The sequence below is a fragment of the Aquarana catesbeiana genome, linkage group LG11 (genome assembly GCF_042186555.1).
Source record: "Aquarana catesbeiana isolate 2022-GZ linkage group LG11, ASM4218655v1, whole genome shotgun sequence".
Lineage (NCBI taxonomy): Eukaryota > Metazoa > Chordata > Amphibia > Anura > Ranidae > Aquarana > Aquarana catesbeiana.
Window position 1 is genome coordinate 53,228,559 of NC_133334.1, and position 22,392 is coordinate 53,250,950.

The 22,392-nt window shown below is 45.5% G+C and overlaps 1 protein-coding gene across 1 annotated transcript; it reads left to right on the forward strand.

Annotated features, from left to right (window-relative positions):
* The first annotated feature begins 382 nt into the window (after positions 1–382).
* Positions 383–7,951, forward strand: LOC141112955 (serine protease inhibitor Kazal-type 1-like). Its single transcript, XM_073606049.1, has 4 exons — positions 383–511; positions 3,287–3,327; positions 6,203–6,309; positions 7,415–7,951. The coding sequence occupies exons 1-4, from the start codon at positions 466–468 to the stop codon at positions 7,506–7,508; spliced, it is 288 nt and encodes a 95-aa protein (XP_073462150.1). The 5' UTR covers positions 383–465; the 3' UTR covers positions 7,509–7,951.
* The last annotated feature ends 14,441 nt before the right edge of the window (positions 7,952–22,392 follow it).

A 22,392-nucleotide genomic window follows, 5' to 3' on the forward strand; every position in this document is an offset into this window, starting at 1 on the left:
ATATATATATATACAGGCATACCCCACTTTTAAGTACACAATGGGGTTTATTTACTAAAGCTGGAAAGTGCAAAATCAGGCTCACTTCTGCATAGAAACAATGAGCTTCCAGGTTTTATTACCAAAGCTTATTTGAACAAACTGGCGTTAGAAGCTCATTGGTTTCTATGCAGAGCGGAGCCTGATTTTGCACTTTCCAGCTTTAGTAAACAAACCCCATTGTGTACTTAAAAGTGGGGTATGCCTGTATACTGCAATTCTTCATATTGTTTGCACATTAACTTACAGATAACCTTTAAATTGGCTACGTAATGATGGATGTGTTGAGCATGATATCATCAAGGAAATGCAAGATAATTGTTGCAGTAAATCTTTCCTGTTTAGATAAAGAGGGAGAACTGTACAAATATGGGACAAATACAGGAAGGTGCTTCATCTTAGCTGCACTCATCTCTACTGATCAACATGAATTCCTTCATGCTTCAAGTGTTGGTGGTCTGTCTGGTCTCAGGTAAGAGCTTCTGTATACTAGCAAACCACCTGAGAGTCATTAATGTTTAATATTTTGTAAAAGGAATAGGAAATCAATAGATTTACACAGGAAGATAGAATCTCCATTTAAAGTGTTTTTTAAAAAAGGCTTTTTTTTTAGCTTCACACAAAGGAAGGTGAGTTTTGATTGCTGTCTGTGTACCTGTTAGGGAGTTTAACCCTCCATTTGTCTTTGTGTTCATTGTCATTGAGACATAAAGAGACAGATTTACTAAAACTGGAAGCTGATTGGTTTCTTTGCACAGCTGCACCAGATTTTGCACTTTCTAGTTTTAGTAAATCAACCCCAAAGTGTCATTTATTCCATCTATTATCTATTGCCCCTACAGGAGCTTTCTATCTCATATCTGTTCAACAAACGTATACACATGCACACTAGCAAGGTCACTTTGAATCAAAGTCACACAACCTTTTATATATATACAGCCCTCCAATTTTCCACTCACATTTTGCGAGTGCAAAATTATTGCTAGCGAGTGTGGGTGGCCTCGGAGCGGGGGGTGGGGGGCGAGCACCGCCGGTAGGCGGGTTTGAATGGGAGCTGTTCTCCCAGCGATCACCCCTGGAGGAGGAGAGAGTGGAGGAAGAGGAGAGCCGGCTGTTAGCAAAATTGTGGCAGTTTCAGAACAGGTAAGATATCTACCACAGTCACATGATTGTGACAGGGGAGGAGAGTTGTGCTTGGCTGCTTTCCCTTCTTTGGACTACTTTTTGCAAGAAATTTGGGAATATGAGTTATTCTGACTGATAATTATCTGATCAGGTTAATTTCATGAAACAATAACACATCTGTTATATGCCAGAACACTTTTTATTTTTATCAGCGTGGCTATTTTCAGCTTTCATTGACTGTCATTAAACTAAATAACAGTTATGTTAAATATAAATCATTAACAGAACAGTGAATTGAGCTTTATTCCAATGGACCTCTGCTGATGCACCCAACATAAAACTGGGCACATACTTGTGAGTGTCATGTGTTTTGGTGCGGCAGGAAAAAAAGAAAAGAAAAAGGTGCTTGCAATTCTTTGGTGTAGTTTTCGTACATTGGGCAGCCCATTGAAATGAATAGGCTGCCCAAAAAGCAACGTGCGCACACCATTGCACCTGCATGTAGTGGGTCTCCCTAGATGACCACTGTTGCACTGCAGAGACCAGGGGTGTCTGCCTGCAGTAACAGCCAGCAACCTTTTACACATTTAGATATAACGCATTGAAAGCATTTTTTGTTGTTGTTGTTGTTGTTTTCTAATCCCTCTCCATCCTATCAGGTTTTTATTATCAGGGAGATTCACCTTCTCTATTTGTCCTGGTGACCTTTGTTCACAAGAGTGAAAGTGAAAGAAATATTCCAAATTTTGAGTTGTCATTTGGACAGAAATAGAAGGAAAAAAATCCATTGGGGAATTTTGTTTCTGGTCACCTTGTGACAACCAGAGATGTCCTGTTATGATTATACGCTGTCTGCACTATTGGGGCAAGCTTCTTTCCCATATAGGCAGATATATTTGGTTACATATATTTTTGTTTGATTTTCCCTCACTTGACAGCCAGTAAGGTAGCGCCACTCACCCCATTTTTCCTATTATAAAGCAGTGAGCCCAGGTTCACCCTGAGCTGAGGGAATGAAGCTGTGCGAGTTCAGCTGAACTCGCACGATTTCACTCCCGCATGTCAGGCCCCATTTCGGCCACAATTTCAGAGACATCTGTGCAGATGTCACTGTACATCGCAGCCCGAAATCACAAAAAGTAGTACAGAAACTACTTTTTGAAATCGGTGCGGTGCTGCAAATGCAGCGTTGCACCGATTAGGATGGTGCCATTGCCAGCAATTGCCGCCGATTTGACATGCGATTTGACATGTCAAATCGTACCAATGTGAACCAGGGCTGAATATGACTTTCACTAAACGTTGGTTGGTGGCGAATCAATCACTTTCATTTACAACATATGGATCGAGAAGATTCTCTACAATAAAATGTTTGGTTTAAAAAATATATATATTTTATATATATATATATATATATATATATATATATATATATATATATATATATATATACAATGTGTACTGTATATATCTTAAAATGAATGAGATTAATGCAAAGGCTAGGCTACCTTTTTCAAACTAATAAGAATTTGCCTTGTAAGCTTCCTACACCATGAATTAGATATTTTTACAGAAATTACTAGAGTTACTTTTTTATGATACATTTTTATTTTTTTTCAAGAAAATATTACAAAATAAATTTAATGAGAAATATCAAATACTTTTGTAGATAGGTGCAACTGAAAATGGCTTTGGGTGTGCACAATACATGTGACTTAGGTTGTTGGCTCCTATCTTAGAGCATAGTTCTGTACATTTGCTTGGAACGATTACGTATGTTTAAGGATAGATCATTCTGATCTCCATCTAATTTTTGGGTGTTCGCTTTATGCTGGCCAGAATCTTGGTAATTTTGCTGGCAATTTTGAAGTAATTCTGAAGCTCTCCACCAGCTTTCAGCCACATCAATTTGCAACCCACTGTTCCAATTGTTTCTCGGGTTCTATGTTGGTGACATAGCAAGAAATCCCACCAGATGCAGACTATTATAAAGACAGATTTCAGCCCTCCACTACTGTACTAGTAGTATAGTTTTTAATGCCTACAACAAGGTAAAAAAATGAGTTTTTATGTACCTGAAAGAATACATTAATATACCAGATTGCATATTTTCTTCCTGCAGGTCTGGTATTTACAGCACCGAGTTTGAAGAAACCACAAGTGGTAAGATAAAGGACAGAAAAATGTTGCTATTAGAAAGACATGAATGTGTTGAGTGACAGACCAGTTTAATTCCCAATTCAATACCTGATATAGCCCTCAGTGAGCAATTAAAGATTACCTGAGGCCATGGCTATACTTAGTAGTGATCACATAAATTAAATAAATAATATTAATGGGCCAAAAAATGGAAAAAGATTATCTTTATCTAAATAAAAAAAAAAGTAAAATTAAATGGAGACTTTAATAGCACAGCTTATAGTGTGCCATGACAAAAAGGGGGGAAAATATCTGCATGCTAATTGAAATAAAACTGAAGCTTTTAAAAGATTGCGCATAGCTCCCCATGGCGAAACATAATAATAAAATGACGTGCTTTGATAGTGATAGGTCTACAGATACCACAATATAGAAATATGAGCCTCTAATCTGGGGTGACTTCACAATAAATGGGCAAAAAATAGCTATCCTGACGATATGGGCAACAAATATGCAATTGTATACAATACACAGGCAACAATCGGGTAACTGCTACAATATGCAAGGCAGCCAATAGGCAGCAAATATACAGTACACATAAGAAAACATCCAACTGGGACAATATGCAGGTAACAAATGCACAAACATGCAGTATGTGAGCAGCAGATGGGAAACAGGGCCACAATAAACAGGCAATTTTGATAAGACAACAAACTGGAATTTGTGACAGTATGTGGACAACAAATGGACACAAAAATGTCTGCATAAAACAATGCCAACCAGCAAACCACCCTGCACCAAAACCCCTCACTAGCTAAAATCCTCCTTCTCCTGCAAAACTCTCACCAGAAAAAATCCACTACCAGCAAAAATCTCACCTCCCCTAGCAAAAGCCCCACTAGCCAACCCCCCTCCACCAACAAGCCTCCCCCCTAACAAATCTCGCACCCTTTCCCCATCAGTTTCACTTCTTCCACTAAAACAATTACCAGACCTTCAATACACTGGCTCCCGGCAGAGTGAGGGAAGATCTGCTAAGCTTCCCCCTTGGTGGTGTCATGTGAAACATCAGAACTGAGGGGGAGGTTTGGGGAACTTTCTTCAGCTTTGTCCTTCCTCTGTATCTAGGCTCTGACAGGGCTGCCAAGGGTGGCCTTGCAGAGCTGTGAACAATGTAGCAGTGGGATGCGGTAAACGAGACACTCAACGTGGCTGCATCCAAGGTGGACCATCCACCTTCCTAGGTAGTGATCATGAGCATTTCCGCTTGTCTTAGAAAAAAAATTAAAGCAGTATTTTTGTTTAGGTTTGAGAACTTAGTGAAATTAGCCTGTACTGGCTCCTCTTCTTTATCTCAAAGCAGCTGCATGGCAAGCTGGAGATACATGTTAAGGCTGGCATCACACTTTATTATTTTATTATTACAGGTACTTATCAAGTGCCATAAACTTACACAGCTCTTTACTCATATTTATTATTCATTCACATCAGTCCCTGCCCTCAAGGAGCTCACAATCTAAGGTACCTATCTCACATTCATACATACACATACTAGGACCAATTAACCTACCATCATGTCTTTCGAGTGGGGGAGGAAACCCATGCAGGCACAGGGAGAAGATGCATACTCTGTGCAAGTAGTGTCGTGATTGGGATTCAAACCAATGACTATTGCTGCTAGACAGAAGTGCTAACCACTTCGCCACTGTGCTGAAACTTCTGCAGTGTGTTACAACATGCATGTTAACATGCGTTGCAATAAGGCAGCCCATTCACAACTATTGTAATGCTTCAGGCAGTGAACTATGTTGGATTGTGTGGATCCCAGCTTCGGAAGTCTATGAATACTATATTCTTAACAGTTAACTTTAACCTTAACAGCTATCAGGTAGGAAGACTCAGATAAGTTTGGAAATACAATCAGTTTTATTTAGAGTGGTAATACACTGCCACGACGGGGAGCTTCAGAGGCAACTTAAGCTTTTTAGCACTACACAGGGATAAAGTTTATAGGAAACGTAAAGATACTTGCAGTGCGTGGATTCCTGGAGATGGGGTCACCCAGTGGCTTCTTGAGAGATGTACTGGTCTCCTATGTGGAAAGGAACAGGTAAGGTTTTCTTTGGGCAAAGTAGACTGTGGGTAGGGCAGAGGAAAGTCTCTGACTACTAGAGAGGAAGGAGCTCTGTCCGGCCCAACAAGTGGAAGTTGGAGGGGCTCTATCCGGCCCAAAAGTGAGATGATAGTCGGGGCTCTGACCGGCCAAAAAGTGAGATGATAGTCGGGGCTCTGACCGGCCCAAAAGAGAGATGGTAGTTGGGGCTCTGACCGGCCCAAAAGAGAGATGATAGTCGTGGCTCTGACCGGCCCAATAGAGAGAGATGACAGCAGTCTTCTGTTGGAGATCTTTACCTGGCATCAGGTTCTTAGCATGGACGTCAAGCAAATGGCGTCGGCTGTTTAAGTAGGGACAAGAGGAGGAGCCAGGTGATGTCGTTGTGACATCATCAATCTGCAACGGAGTTTGTGGAGATATCAGTGCTCCCAGTGGAAAGATAAGAATATTGCAGGAGAAATGTCAGAGCCTCCAGTGGAGGGATAAGGATATTACAACTATTAATAAAAAATATCAGCCACACAGGAAGTACATTTTTTCAGTAATTCAGCTGATTCACAGACTTTAAGTAGCACTGCAAACTTGGAAGCAAAACCTAAATATGCAATGAGAAAACATGACTGGCCCATACCCAATATAATTACAAACTAAAAACAAGAGCTTTTAAAAAATAAATCTTGATTATTTATTAAGCTGACCTAGATGACTATACATTGATTTTAACTTTCAACTGTTTGCAGTTGACCTGCACTACTGTTAAAGAAGTAGTTAACACCGGTTCAGCCTTTGTGTTCTAGGTACGCCGATCCATGTGTGTATGAGGATAAGCCAATCTGTGGGACAGACGGATACACCTACAGCAGTGAATGTGTGCTCTGCGCAGAAAACAGGTTAGTAGAAATTGTAGGATATACTCTAAATAAAAAGGACATTTGTGATCATGGAAAGCACAGATTTGAAAGATGGCCTGGGGGAAATTAAGGATAGGGGACCTAATCAGACTTTGTCATATACTGCCAAACAGCATTCAGTAACCTCAACATCCAACACTCCCAGCCAAACGGCCTTGTATGTAAAAAATCATAAGAGCCTGGAGGGAAAATTGTTGACCAAAGAGCAGCTGCGTCCAATTTGGTCAATATCCAACACCTGCAGTAAGAGATTTATCCATCAGTGCTGCAAAGTGTGGATGGGGGGAACCTCTTCAATTTGTTTTGTTCATCCTGCAAAACGAACAGTGTATGCCTACAGTAGCTTTACTTAGCTCACAGGGAGTGATGATGTCATCTCCATCATCATGTGACAATGTTCAGGCCTAGTGATTGGCTGCTGGTGTGAACAACTACATCATGCTCCCCCATACCCAGAGGGAATGAGCATTTTGGAATGGAAGGGGTGGGGCAAGAGTGAAGGAAAGGTGAATTTCTTTACGGTCACTGGCGCGTATGTTAAAATATTTCCCATAAGAAAAAAACAGAGAGCCCAAGCTGTCTTGGCCTACTGCCACTCTATTCCACTGGGCCTTTGGACTGCTTTTCAACTGATATGCCTGATGGAAGAAATTATGGTATTTTCCAATATTCACTCATCTGTAACCAACTGTCATTGACTCTGGTTGGTTTTATCTTGACCACCAAAAGCATTTTATGATTTAAGACCCATAAACACGTGCACTCAGACCTTTCTAGCATGCCTGTTTATTAAAAGGAGAAGTGGTGGTAAGAGTAGAAAAACACCCCCAAAAAATGTTTAAAATCCAACTGCAACCGGACAGATTGGTCTATGATCATCATCTACCTAAATGCTGTTTACATTATGTTTTAGCAGACTTGTCTAAGAAATGTTCCCCTCCCATAACTCCAAACACTTTATTTTATACTAAATGTATTCACACCACAACAAAAGGACATGAAGTCGCTAAAATAATATTTTTTTCTTTTAAATTTATATTGTTTTGTCATAAAGCCATTTATAATTCTTGTACATATTTTCCAGGGCGCGGACTGTGCAGTCCCTAATTCAACATGATGGCCCTTGTCCTTTCTTTCCTCTACAAGAAAGAATGATGAACAAACCTAATGAACACTAAAACTACAATTTCAGCCTGCAGTGATGACAATTTAATCTTGGAACATTTCTTCTACTGGTTAAAACTGCTTTTCTAAAGTTTATAAAATGTTAAAGCCTAACTCCATTTTTTTTTCCGGATAGAGTGGGGAAAAGTCAAAGTTTCTGTTGAGTTTTTATTTTTGTCTGTGACCTCATTGGGAAAGGTTATTTTCTCTTCCTGTCCCTGTGACACCAGGACAAATGGTGGGAGTAATTGTCATCAGGACAGGTGGGCATTGGCAACATTATCAAAGCAGGAAAAGATTAAGGCAGAATGGGTCCCTAAGCAAAGTGGGAGCTTTGGCCGCCCCAATCCCTGCGATTGACATTGATAAGCTACAAAAAACTTTTAGCTGGCATTCTACTTTAAAACTTGTTATACTTGTTATCATTTTTCTAAATAAAGAATTTTAACAATACTAATTTTGGTTGCTGTTTTATTGCTTCAATTATTCTTACATTATGTCCTGATACTCCTTGATAGTTATGCCCCGTACACATGATCGGATTTTCCGACAACAAAACTGTGGGTTTTTTTCCGAAGGATGTTGGCTCAAACTTGTCTTGCATACACACGGTCACACAAATGTTGGCCCAAAATTCCTAACGTGAGAACGCGGTGACATACAACACGTACGACGAGCCGAGAAAAAGGAAGTTCAATAACCAGTGCAGCTCCTTCTGCTTGATTCAGAGCATGCGTGAACTTTTGTGCGACGGACTTGTGTACACACGATCGGACTTTCCTGCAAGTTTTGTTGTCGGAAAATTTGAGAACCAGCTATCAAACAATTGTGTGCGGAAATTCTGACAGCAAATGTTCGATGGAGCATATACATGGTCGGACTTTCCGACAACTAGCTCACATCGAACATTTCCCGTCGGAAAATCCAACCGTGTGTACGCGGCCTTAGAGCACTCGGTCTTTGACAAGTTTCCTTAAAGTCCTGCATTTGGCAAAGTGCTATGATGCTCCCAAAAAAGTATCTCTAAGCTTTTCATGGATACATTCCTATTATAATGCCCTACACAATGACTGTATTGCCCAAATTACACCAGGAATATTCTATAGTTTAAGAATAATCTCATGTCTTATCCGAGCTGCTGCCAGCATCTGTGAGGTCCTGGGTTCCACTCCCTTTACAAAGAACATTTGTTTTTATATTATTTTTTAGGTACAATTTGTATATAATTGATTACTGTTGTAGTATCACACTTTCTCTTCCACAGGGAATAATGTTGATAGCAAAATACAGTATATACTATGAAGTGCAATGGAACAGGTCTTTGTAATGGAAATAAAAAGCAGTAGTCTCACAAATGTTGGAGACTATCTGATCCTAAAACTGCACTACTCAGAGCTGTAAGGATGCTAATGCTTCTTCAGTGCTCCATAAGAAATACAGCATTTCATATTGTATTAACGCACTCTATCAATCACCATTAGTCTAATGTGTCCAGGGCCGTAGATAATTTATTTTCCTGGGGGGGTTCAGTGTTGCGTACCCACGGAACAATAATTAGACAACACACCTGCCAAATTGTGACAAATTGTGGGTGTGCCAAAATTGTGCTAAAAGAGAGAGGGGATTTAAACTTGACCCTACTCATTGGGGTTGATTTACTAAAGGCAAAGAGAGTCTGCACTTTACAAAGTGCAGTTGTTCCACAGCAGCTTAGTAAATGAGCTAAAGATTTACTTTGCAAAGAACACCCAAACACGTGCAAGGAAAATAAATTGAAAAAACAGCATTTTTGTAAGAACATTATTTCATAATGCAAGTCAAAAGAGTTTCTGCTCATTTACTAAGCTCTGGAGCAACTGCTCTTGCAGAGTGCAACTGCAATTTTCAAAGTGCACAGTCCATTTGCCTTTAGTAAATCAACTCCATTATGTACACAGTAACATATGCTACAGTCCTTGTACCCAAAAAATGTGCCGTAATTACTGTGCTACAAGCAAGAGACCAACAGACAAACCTCAACCCATTGATTTGTAAAAAGAAAAGTCTACCATTACCTATGCTTTTCTGCACTCAGTTACATTGAAGAAAAACTTAATTAATAGTGGCTGCTGAGCAGCCAGCTTCTGTTGTACAGTATAGTGCAGGAGTCAGGTGTATGTCATCTACAGCCTAGTGTATGCAGTCCCCTTTAGTCAGAACTCTACTGGCGGCAGCAAATCCCTGTGACTGCAATCTGAAACAAATAAGGGTGGCCAAAGGCCTTTCACCACATATATGCTGCAGATAACTTCCTGATGGCGATCAACATAACATAATCTGTCCTAACCATGTGAGAAGGAGCCAGCAATGCTCTGGGCCTCCCTCACAAACCTTGCGTCCACTTGGTTCTTTGGCTCAGCAGTCCATCCCCTGATGGCCATTCTTGTAGACAGGATAGAGGTGGAAGAGCAGACTACACTATCACCACTGGCACAGTCGTGGGGTTAAAGCCTAACTCCACGTTCACAATGACTTTAAATAGTTAATTTGGGCCAAGTTGGCCCAAACAAACTATTTGCTTTTGTAACAGATGCACTCACTGTCAGCGCTATAGAAACTGTATGTAGAATCAGCTACATACAATATACAGCTCTATGTTCCGGAAGTGGGAATGTTCCATTCCTGGAACAAAATCGAGTTAGGTTGAGCACTGCTCAGCCATTCACAGGAAGACTTGTGTTTTATCAAAGAATATACAACGCTTCCTCTGATTGGCTGAGGTGAAGATTGTGAATTTATCCGACCAATACATCTGCCACTTAAATTCACAGACTACTGGCTCAGCTCCTAACTGTACAATATAAGAAAATAGAAACTCCGGACAGCTGCACTTTAGTAGCCACCTTTATTTTATAAAAAAACACAGCAATCGCAGTAAACGTAGGGGGAAAAAAACAGTTGATGCGTTTCATGCTGAACTAGCGCTTACTCCTAACACAGCCATAACACATTGTTAAGCACTGGTTCAGTGTGAAACACATTAACAGTTTTTTCCTCAAACTTTCACTGTGATTGCTGTTATTTTGGCCCCGGCTTGCACTAGAACGTGGTGCGGGAAATACATGTAGCGGTACCCCCATAGGGCCTGCTAAGTAATGTGGCCCACCTGTCACCCTGCCCAGCCCGGAATTCACTTCCAGACACTCCAAGACAATGAACACTCCGACAGCTTTGTTTTTGTATTTTATTGAGGGGATTGAACTTGGATGGGGTATGGGAAATATGGGATACCCAGTGGAAATAACAGCAATTTGCTTGGGACAACTATGTACAGTCCAGTAGGGTCACTCCATTTCTTCTCCTGCACATCGCTTCCTCTCTAAGGTTCGCTCCATTCTCCTACACATCGCTTTCTCTCTAATGATCCAGGCACAGCTTGCACAATGGGGTTAGCCTGACTCTGACTCAGCCAGGCCCTTAGGTCTGGTTCACACGTATACAGGTTGCAGTTTGCATTCACCAGGTGCATTTTGAGTTTTTCATTACACGTTTTTGATTCATTGAAGTCTATGGAACCAAAGACCAGAAAAAGGTCCCTGGTCCTTTCCATAAAATGCAGAGAAACGAACTACATCCATAGGAAACAATGTTAAATAGACTGTAGTGTGTTTCTGCAAAACTGAAAACTCACTGAAAAATGCATAGGTGTGAACTAGGCCTTAGCAACAGCTTTTTGCAGGCAGGGACCACGGGCCCCTATAGTGTAGCAGGTAGAAAGTTTGTGGTGCTAGCTGTTCTATCTCTGGTTACTAAGCCCAGTAACCCATCTTCAGGCCCTGCCAGCCCTCCTGGCTGCAGCTGCCCTTCTCCACTGCCCTTGACAACACAGGCCACTTCACTGGCTCTGCACCCATCCCAGACTGCATGCTCCCAGTCCTCTCAGGCGTGCCTCCCCAGCCCCCCTGGCTGTGACCAGTTGTTCCTCTCCCTCTCCTTGAAGACTTGTCTGTCAATGCTCTCTCCTGCTGTCCTCTTTGCTCCTCCTGTGTCTCTTTTCCAAGAGTCCTTCATGGTTGCTTGAAGGGTCTCGTCCGCACCCGAGCCCCGGACTTAAGGACAACCCCCCCAACTGGGGAGCTCCCTCAAAGGCCACTACAGCCTAGCATTCCATCTTCAAGGTCTGAACAACTCCTCCCCAGCTGGGCTGACCCTGGGTATTTAAGGAGGCCTGCCCCCTGCCAATCCAAGTTGGGGATTGGTCAAGGCTCCTTAGAACACTCCAGGCAGCTCCACCTCTCCTCTCCTTCTCTCTTTCCAGTACCTTCCAGAAAGCTCTAGAAAGAAGAGGGAGGTCTCAGTGATGCTGCCTGTGAGTCACCAGCTGTTATCCTGAGCCACACCCAGCCCATATCAAAACAAACAGGTCTGGCTGTCAGCCAGGCCTGCCTACATTTGCCTACCCTAAGACAAAAAAAAATCCTACTCAGGTCTCAAATTCAGCATGCTTGACTAAACTACCATGCGATCCAATTGCAGTGCATTTTCAAAAGTAGTGCATACACTACTTTGGTGCAATGCATTGAGATTTGAGCCCATGCAATTGAGTAGGTTCAAATTGCACGGTGCTGAATCAAATGTGAATTGCACAGGAATGCAGTGTACATTCCTGTGTGATTCATAGGCAATTCATAGTGTGAACCTAGCCTTAGGGACTTTTTGTAAAATAAAGGTTGCTACTGGAGTGCAGCTGTCCTGCCTAATAACACTCATGCCGCGTACACACGGTCGGACTTTCTGGCAGACTTGGTCCGGCTCACTTTCTGACGGACTTTGTCCGCCAGGTGCGCCAGACTTTAAAACGGACGGACTTGCCCCCACACGACCGGACTTTCCGGCGGGCTAAGTCTGCCCGTCTTTCCGACGGACTTTCGCTGGAGTTACGGCGGACTTTCAGAATGAACGGACTTGCCCACACACGGACAAGTCCGTTCATTTTGAACGTGACTCAGGTGCGACGGGACTAGAAAAGGAAGTCAATCTTGCCGCTTTTATTGGCGAGATTGACACCTTGCGAGCCCCGTCGCGGTGCATACCAGGCCCTTAGGTCTGGTATGGATTATAAAGGAAAGCCCCTACGCCGAAAAAAACGGCGTGGGGTCCCCCCTAAAATCCATACCAGACCCCGATCCGAGCACGCAGCCCGGCCGGTCAGGAAAGGGGGTGGGGATGAGCGAGCCCCCCCTCCTGAACCGTACCAGGCCGCATGCCCTCAACATGGGGGGTGGGTGCTTTGGGGGAGGGGGGGCGCCCTCCCCCAAAGCACCTTGTCCCCATGTTGATGAGGACAAGGGCCTCTTCCCGACAACCCTGGCCATTGGTTGTCGGGGTCTGCGGGCGGGGGGCTTATTGGAATCCGGGAGCCCCCTATAAGAGGGCCCCCAGATCCCGGCCCCCCCACCCTATGTGAATGAGTATGGGGTACATGGTACCCCTACCCATTCACCTAGGGAAAAAGTGTCAATAATAAAACACACTACACAGGTTTTTAAAATAATTTATTAAACAGCTCCGGGAGGGGTCTTCCTCCAGCTTCGGGGGTCTTCTTCCGGCTTCGGGGGTCCCTCCGGTTCATCTCCTCCCGGCGTCCGGTTGGTTCTTCTCCGCTCTCTCCGGCCTCTTCTCCCGGTGTTCCAGTTTTTTGGCCGGCTCCACCGCTGTCTTCAGGTAGCTCTCTTGCCAGCGGAGGTCCGGACTTCTGGGCTTCTGGGCTTCTTGTCTTCTCTTCTCTTCTCCAGATGTTGACACGACGCTCTCTCTGGCTGGACTGCTCTCTGAGGGCTCCGTTGTGACTTATATAGGCGGAGACCCCGCCCCCTTATGATGTCACAGTCCCTGGGCATGCTGGGACTGTGACGTTTTAGGGGGCGTGGTCAACATCACCCAGTGACCACGCCCCCAAAAACGTCACAGTCCCAGCATGCCCAGGGACTGTGATATCATAAGGGGCGGGGTCTCCGCCTATATAAGTCACAACGGAGCCCTCAGACAGCAGTCCAGCCGGAGATAGCTGCAATACCCTGCCCTCGCGTCGTATCTGGTCCGTTCGACCAGCATACACACGAGCGGGCTTTCCGTCGGACCAGCACACAGACGAGCGGACTTTCCACCAGAAACTGAGTCCGACGGAAAGATTTAAAACTTGTTTCAAATCTAGGTCTAGGAAAAGTCCGCTGGAGCCTACACACGGGTGGATTGTCCGGCAGACTCTGATCCGCCGGACCAAGTATGCTGGAAAGTCCGCTGGTGTGTATGCGGCATCATTGTAATGCCACCCGTATCACAGTACATTACTATAAGGTGAATCTTTTTAGGATATTACATCCACAGACAAAGGCCACACCATACACAAAATACAATCTGCACATTTATATACAGTTGTGCTCATAAGTTTACATACCCTGGCAGAATTTATGATTTCCTGGACATTTTTCAGAGAATAAGAGTGATAACACAAAAACATTTCTTTCAGTCATGGTTAGTGTTTGGCTGAAGCCATTTATTATCAATCAACTGTGTTTTTTTTTCCGTGAGTTTTATTGAACAAAAGAAAACATACAAGTAGGAAGTGTACATGACAAATCTCTGACATAATAAACAGCATCAAATTCAGTTATCCCATAACAACGTCTCTTAACAATACATACATGCGCATGAGACATTATGGCTGCTAACAAGTACAGTAGGTCTTATACTTGAATGTGTACTGTGCTGTTACCATCAGAAGAGTTCTGTTGCACCATTTCCGTATCATATTAGGGTCTCAGAGGCCTTAAGCCACCTATCCCAGATTTTATCATACTTCGAGGGGCACCCTCTGTGGGAGTAGACAAGTTTCTTAAAAGGGAGTGTATTATTCACCTCCACTATCCAGTGTGAAAGCGAAGGTGGGCTGGGTCTCATTCATACTCTAGCTATAACCTTCCTCGCGGAGAACAAGGTTTTGTGCAGAAATATTTTTGTGAACTTATCCAGCTCCGGCTCTGGAAAAATTCCCAGTAGACAAGGTTTGGGCTGTAGTGTTATAGGGGAGCCCATGGTGTCATGTAAGAACTGTACCACCTGTGTCCAGAATGCCTGTATTTTAGTGCATTGCCAGGTGATAGAGGTGATAGAATGTACATCGTAGCTTGGCTACACATTGGGCAACTAGTGGGTAGATTTGGCTTATACCTGAATATTTTGAATGGTGTGAGATACGATTTGTGCATTATAAAGACCTGAGTAAGGTGGTCCGACAGCTTAGGTGAGACCAATTTACATGTATCTAAGGCTTCGCTCCATTCCTCATCCTCCACAGGTCCCAACTCTCCCTCCCATCTAGTCTTTAATGCATATGCTGACACGGTCGCCTATGGAAGCGATAGCATGCCGTAAAACTGGGAGATCAATCTCTTGGGGTCGGGGCATTTTATTGCTTCCATTAGGGGGTTGTTAGCTAAGGAGATGCTATCTGATGAAAACTGTGTGCGGAAGGCGTGGCAGATTTGTAAGTACCTGAAGAACATTTGGTTTGGGAGTGCAAACTCAGATTTCAGTCAGTCAAAGGTCTTCAATGTCCTATCGTAAATAATATGAGACAAATAGAATATTCCCCTAGAGCTCCACATCTCACAATCCGGGATTGAGTGAAATTCTGGTAATGCTGCGTTATGCCACAGGGGAGTGAATTAATGGGGTGATAATAGGTTAAGCTTAGTAGAGACTATATCCCATACCCTTCTATAGTGATATAACAGAGACCTACGGTCATTCATCCTTCCCGCACCACCCGCTTTTCCTATTATTGCCACAAAAGGATGCTTGGTAGTCTGTGCCCACCCAGGGCATAGGAAGCAGAGGAACCAATCAACTGTGTTTACTCTTTTTAAATCATAATGGCAACAGTAACTTGTTTTGTGGCTGTTTCAAGATGCACAATAAGGAGGCACTTGAAGAAAGATGGGTTGCGTGGTCGAGTCGCCAGAAGAAAGCCATTACTACGCAAATGTTACAATACGCCAAACAGCATAGAGACAAGCCTCAATCCTTCTAGTACAAAGTCATTTGGAGTGATGAGACCAAAATTTAGCTTTTTGGCCACAACCATAAACACTACATTTGGAGAGGAGTCAACAAGGCCTCAGGGGCGGATCCGGGGGGGGGGGGCAATTGCCCCCCGAAATAATAGCACACTCTGATGAAATGTCATTGTCTCCTGCCGCTCCGCTGCCGGCCCGAGTCTCTCACTCACATGTGCCGATCAGCGGCGCCAAGAGAGAGACTCGCGTCTATGTGTGTGGTACGTACGGGCGGCGGCGGTCACTCACACTGAAGGAAGGAATACCAGGAGGAGGTGGGTGGAGCCTCTTCCCTGCACTCGTTGCTTGACGCCAGGCGGCCCTGGCGTTAGCAATGAGTGACGTCAGGTCAGTCACAGTGAGTGAGTCACCGTCACGTCGGAGGTCGGACTCGAGTCTCAGACTCAGAGCCGACTGACATGACAGTGTGACAGCAGCCCTGGACACGACACTAGATGCTCATCATGCTGGAGGCCGGAGACTGGAGGGAGTAATAGGCAGACTGTCTGAGACTTCCGTTCTTCCGCCGCCCCTGTTACGTGGGGGCGGCGGCCAATCAATCATCATCTCTCACCGCCCCCACATCTCTGCAGTAACTTCCGCCCTCACTGTGAAGGTAGCGTGGGCAGCAGGGAGATTACATTATCTCTCTGCTGCCTGTCTCTGGGACAAAGAAACAAGAGACAAGCAGAACACCACCTTACCTGGCACGTGACAATCCACATCTGGTGGCAGATGACGTGGTAAGTGACAATCCGCAGCTAGTGACAGGTGACGTGGCAGATGACGTAGCAAGTGACAATCCGCATCTAGTGGCAGATGACGTGGCAAGTGACAATCCGCTTCTAGTGGCAGATGATGTGGCAAGTGACAATCCGCATCTAGTGGCAGATGACGTGGCAAGTGACAATCCGCATCTAGTGGCAGATGACGTGGCAAGTGACAATCCGCATCTAGTGGCAGGTGACGTGGCAAGTGACAATCCGCATCTAGTGGCATATGACGTGGCAAGTGACAATCCGCATCTAGTGGCAGGTGACGTGGCAAGTGACAATCCACAAGGTGTGGCAAGTGACAATCCGCATCTAGTGGCAGCTGACGTAGCAAGTGACAATCTGCAACATGTGGCAGGTGTCAATCTGCATCTGGTGGCAGGCAAGTAACAATCCACAAAATGTGGCAGGCGACGGTGGCAAGTGACACGCTCGGGGTTCCCACTGATTCTGCATTATGGTGAGTTGAATGATTTCATTTTATATTACAATGTATTAATAGAAATAATGCGCTTCAATCATCCTGACACCATAACAACCATGGTGCCGGGATGGTTAAAGCACCAACAACAGCCATTTCCCCTATAAATTGTCAGCAAAAAAAAGGTATATTCTGGCAGTGCCCCTCCCGAGACTAGGCTCTGGATCCGCCCCTGGTATGGGGGACACATGGAGTGTGCTATGGTGTATAGGAGAGTGTATGGGGGATGCATGGAGTGAGCTATGGTATATAGGAAAGACTGCAAACATGATACAGGAGATGATAAGAGACTGCTGCAGACATGATACAGGAGATGGTCAGAGACTGCAGACATGACACAGGAGATGGTCAGAGACTGCAGACATGATACAGGCGATAGTCAGAGACTGCAGACATGATACAGGAGATGGTCAGAGACTGCAGACATGATACAAGAGATCAATGTAGCCTCGCAGTGTCCATCAAATGCAGCCTGCTTGTGCCCAGCAGCCTCACCAGTGCCCGTCATATGCAGCCTCACCAGGGCCCGTCATATGCAGCCTACCAGTGCCCGTCATATGCAGCCTGCCTGTGCCCAGCAGCCTCACCAATGCCCGTCATATGCAGCCTACCAGTGCCCAGAATCCTCACCAGGGCCCGTAATATGCAGCCTGCCTGTGCCCAGCAGCCTCACCAGTGTCCATTATATGCAGCCTGCCTGTGCCCAGCAGCCTCACCAGTGCCCGTCATATGTAGCCTGCCTGTGCCCGGATCAGAGTGGCGATCTCCGTGTGTCACAGAGCAGGGTTTGAATTGCCCGGGCCGAAGTAACAATGTCCCGCCTCCTGTGATCACGTCACACTGATTCAATGTTCCGCCATTGGATCAGTGTGCCGTCTATTACAGGAGGCGGGACATTGTTACTATGGCCAGACAATTCAGCTCCGTGACATGCAGAGATCATGGCAAGGAGGGAGGGGTGGAGGAAGGAGTGGAGGACTGGAGCGCGCCAGGGTGACACTCCCGCAATGGGCGGCACCCAGAGCGGACCCCGCCCCCTTTCAGTATCAGCTATTTTTTGCTATCGCCCGAATGAAAAAAAAAACACAGTGTTTGGCCGATAATTTTCGGCGGTCAAAATTTCGGTGCACATCTAGTGAACAGTGAGACACAAGAGAGTATAGTCCCCGAAATCATTGAGGGTAGTGGGATAGTGGCCCTGAGCAGCATAGCCACCAAATCACTACTGACAGTGGAATAGTGGCCCCAAGAGGAGAATAGCACTCCATTTTTTGGGGTTTAATAGAATAATGGGCTCCAGGGGAGAATTTGAACCCCCAATCTTTGGTGATAGTAGAATAGTGGGCTCAAGGGAAATTATCCCCCAAATCATTGAAATCAATAGGATAGTGGCCCCCCAGGGGAGAACAGCCCCCCAGATTGATGCTATCAGTGGAAGAGCGGCTCCTCAGACCTTGTTCACACTTGTGGGTGGGGGAATCGCACCTTTTACCGAACATAATACGCACTGCTGTTTAAAACTGCATGGGGCTGCCATTCATTCTTAATGGCACCCCCACACATCTAAAAACGCAGTGCGTTTGAGGGGATCATGGGGAAAATCGCATGGTGCAAAAGCCTCATGTCATTTCCAGGCTGCTGCGTTCTGAAAATGGTGCAGGAGCCTTTTACCTTCATGTTACGCAGTCACCGCGACCCATTCAATGAATGAATGAATGAATGAATGAATGAATTCATTCATTCATTCATTGAGGTCAGTGTGACAGTGGCCCCAGAGGAGCATAGTCCACTAAATCATTGACAGTGGAATAGTGGCCCCAAGAGATGAACAGGCCCCCAAATCTTCTGTCAGAAGAATAGTGGCCCTTAGGGCAGAATATCCTCAAATCATTAGGGGAATAGTGGGCCCAAGGGGAAAAAAGCCCCCACATTATTGGGATCAGTGGGATAGTGGCCCACAGGAAAAAAAGAGCCCCTTAAATCATAGATGTCAGTGGAATAGTGGCCCTCGGGAGGGGGGATACTCCTTAAACCATTGAGTGTCAGTGAAAAATTGGCCCCATTAGAGAATACCCCTTCAAATCAATACTTATCCTTCACTCCCCCACTGCTTTATAAAATGTTATGTAGGGATCCTTAAGTAAGGGTGGAGGAGCTGGGCCAGCACAGAGAAAAAGACCCCAAAGGAGGAGAGGGCTTTGACATGTAAGGGAGGAGAGGGCCGTGTTAGTGAACTGACTCTTCCTGGAGTAAAATGGGCAGATCAGTGATTAGTAGGTGGGGTTCGTGGTTCACATCTTGGTCCCTATCCCCCCACTCCACAGACATGCTGGTCAGTTAATTGTCCCCAATATGATATTCTACAGAAAGCGTCCCTGCCATGTGATCAGGTGGTGACGGGGTCTCTTTATGTTCTGTATACAGTGGGGTGAGGAAGAGTTAGATGTTGTATGGGGGGAAATGCTGTCCACATCACCCATTACAGAGATTTCCCCTCACTTCTGTCCCTGGAAGCTCCCCAATGTTAGGACATGACAGGAATCACCAACACAGGAAGTGGGGGCAAACTTCCCCAATGGGGACACTGACACAGCCAGAGATAAACACCTGACAAAGGATCTGACTCCTCCACACTCCATACATTACAAACAATAAGAAGTAATTTTTCTGGCTGCAGAGGAACCAACAGTCATAGCACACCCTGCCAGCCTTGGTGGTGGCTTGTATTCCCACATGGCCATGTGCCTCCCTCTATAGCACAGCTCAGTTCCCATCCTCCCTCACCTCTGCTTCATCCCACACAGACCACATTTTCCCTCCTCTGCACAGGCCTGGGGGAGTTCACATTCGCAATTAGAGAACCGGTGTTGTTTCCCGAGGCGCCATCTTGATTGCTGGCAGAAGCAATAGACTGTGTATAGTAGAGAGAGGGCAGAGTGGGGGCTCAGCACTGTGTGTGGAGGGGGGAGGGGGGTGCTGGTTGAGGTGACATATGTCCTCCTCTCTGCCCTCCATGAATGTACCAATAAGAATAATCATTGTAAAGAAAAGTTGTATTCTCTGGGAAGCTGCTGCACCTTGTTAGGACTTCTGTTACAATGTCATTACACAATAAATCACATTACAGAAGTGAAGGTTGCTGTTTTGTTGGTTAATGCAGGTGTCCCCAACCCTTTGGGCCACAGACCGTTACTGATCCGTGGTCTGTCAGACATCGGGCTGCACTGCCACACTGCATCTGGTGTCAGGCTACAGGTGGCAAGTGACGAGCTGCATCTGGTGGCAGGTGACAGTGACAAGCTGCATCTGGTGGCAGGCGACGGTGACAAGCTGCATCTGGTGGCAGGCGACGGTGACAAGCTGCATCTGGTGGCAGGCGATGGTGACAAGCTGCATCTGGTGGCAGGCGATGGTGACAAGTTGCATCTGGTGGCAGGCGACGGTGACAAGCTGCATCTGGTGGCAGGGGATGGTGACAAGTTGCATCTGGTGGCAGGCGATGGTGACAAGCTGCATCTGGTGGCAGGCGACGGTGACAAGCTGCATCTGGTGGCAGGCGACGGTGACAAGTTGCATCTGGTGACAGGCGACGGTGACAAGTTGCATCTGGTGGCAGGCGACGGTGACAAGTTGCATCTGGTGGCAGGCGACGGTGACAGGTTGCATCTGGTGGCAGGGGATGGTGACAAGTTGCATTTGGTGGCAGGGGATGGTGACAAGTTGCATCTGGTGGCAGGCAATGGTGACAAGTTGCATCTGGTGGTAGGGGATAGTGACAAGTTGCATCTGGTAGCAGGGGATGGTGACGAGTTGCATCTGGTGGCAGGGGATGGTGACAAGTTGCATCTGGTGGCAGGCGATGGTGACAAGTTGTATCTGGTGGCAGGCGATGGTGACAAGTTGCATCTGGTGGCAGGGGATGGTGACAAGTTGCATCTGGTGGCAGGGGATGGTGACAAGTTGCATCTGGTGGCAGGTGACAGTGACAAGCTGCATCTGGTGGCAGGCTACAGGTGGTAAGTGACACGCTGAATATGGTGGTAGGTGACCGTGGCAAGTGACAAGCTCACGGCTCCCACTGATTCTGCATTATGGTGAGTTGAACTATTTCATTATATATTACAATGTAGTGATAGAAATAATGTGATTCAATCATCCTGACACCATATCAAGCATGGTGTAGTGATGATTGAAGTGCTAACACCAGCCATTTGCCCAACAAATCACCCTCCGCCGAATTCCACGTCAACCCCCACTATCAATACTCAGAGAGTATTTGACAATTGTTAAGGTGGTGTTGTATTGCCTCCGCACTGCCTGCTTTAACCCATTCGTTGTTGCGCTAGCGCGCCGCAACTGTATGCATTTCAGAGCAGCCCTATTCACTTGCATAGATTGTGGGCAGCAGGCACTACAGTCATAGCTCCCAATTGTCCCTGATTTTGAGGGACTGTCCCTGATCTGGAACAAAGTCCCTTTGTTCCTCTTTCCTCCTCATTTGTCCCTCATTTTGGTCTGATCTATATAGGTGTACATAAAATGCACTTTTTAGCTTTCAAAAACTGTTTCCCAGTGCTAAACCTTTCATCCAATTTTTCAGTTGTTGCATTTTTAATTTTTTTTTTTTTTTAAATATAATTGTCCTTTAAGTGGGAGTGACAGGGGGTGTGTCCTACATACTTTTGCTATTAGGTGACCCGTGTTCCCATCTCAAAAAGTTGGGAGGTATAACTACAGCTGCTGAAAGCGACAGGGGGCATAATCCTTTCCTCGGCATGTGTACATCCCCCCCCCCCGGTCACTGCCTCTGCGGCTAAAGTGGTAGATGGGGGGTGGGGGGTAAAAGTGTGGCTCAACACAAGAGGTTTTACCCCCATCCCCCCAACTTCAAATGTGAATGAGCCCTTTTCCTGCCAGAGGCTTTTTTGTATTTTTTGCACATAAGTTAAAGCAGAGCTTATCTTTGTAGGATCTCTGACCCAGAACTCTTGATTTACATGTGCATTGCCCCATAGAGCTACTGTTCTGTAAAATTTAGTTTTTGACCTCCCTGCGAGCAGGGAGAGCATTATTTGATTAGTTAGGTCTGATCTGGGCTCTATAGGTAAGGGCTGGATTACTTACCCCTGTCTCCCAAGGGACCCTGGGAGATGGTGGGTGGGAGAATGGTAACCCCAGCCTGAATGGTAAAGTGGTTCTAAAGGCTCAATGTTTTTTACGTTCATCCATTCTATGTTAAAAGGTACAAAAAACCTGTGTGCAGCAGCACCCCCTCTCATATACCTGAGCCCCATCTCGTTCCAGCAGTGTGCCCAAGAGCCTTGGCTCTCTGGGGACTCTCCCTACTCATTGGCCAGTAAGCCAGAGAGGAAGGGGGCGTGGCCGAGCTCTGTGTCTAAATGGACACGCACAGCAGCCTGCACTTGGCAGGAGGGAGGGGCCAGGAGCGCTGGTAGGGACCCAAGAAGAGGAGGATCTGGGCTGCTCTCTGCACAGAGCAGGTAAGTATAACATATTTGCTTTTTTTGTTTTTTTTTAAAACCTTGCC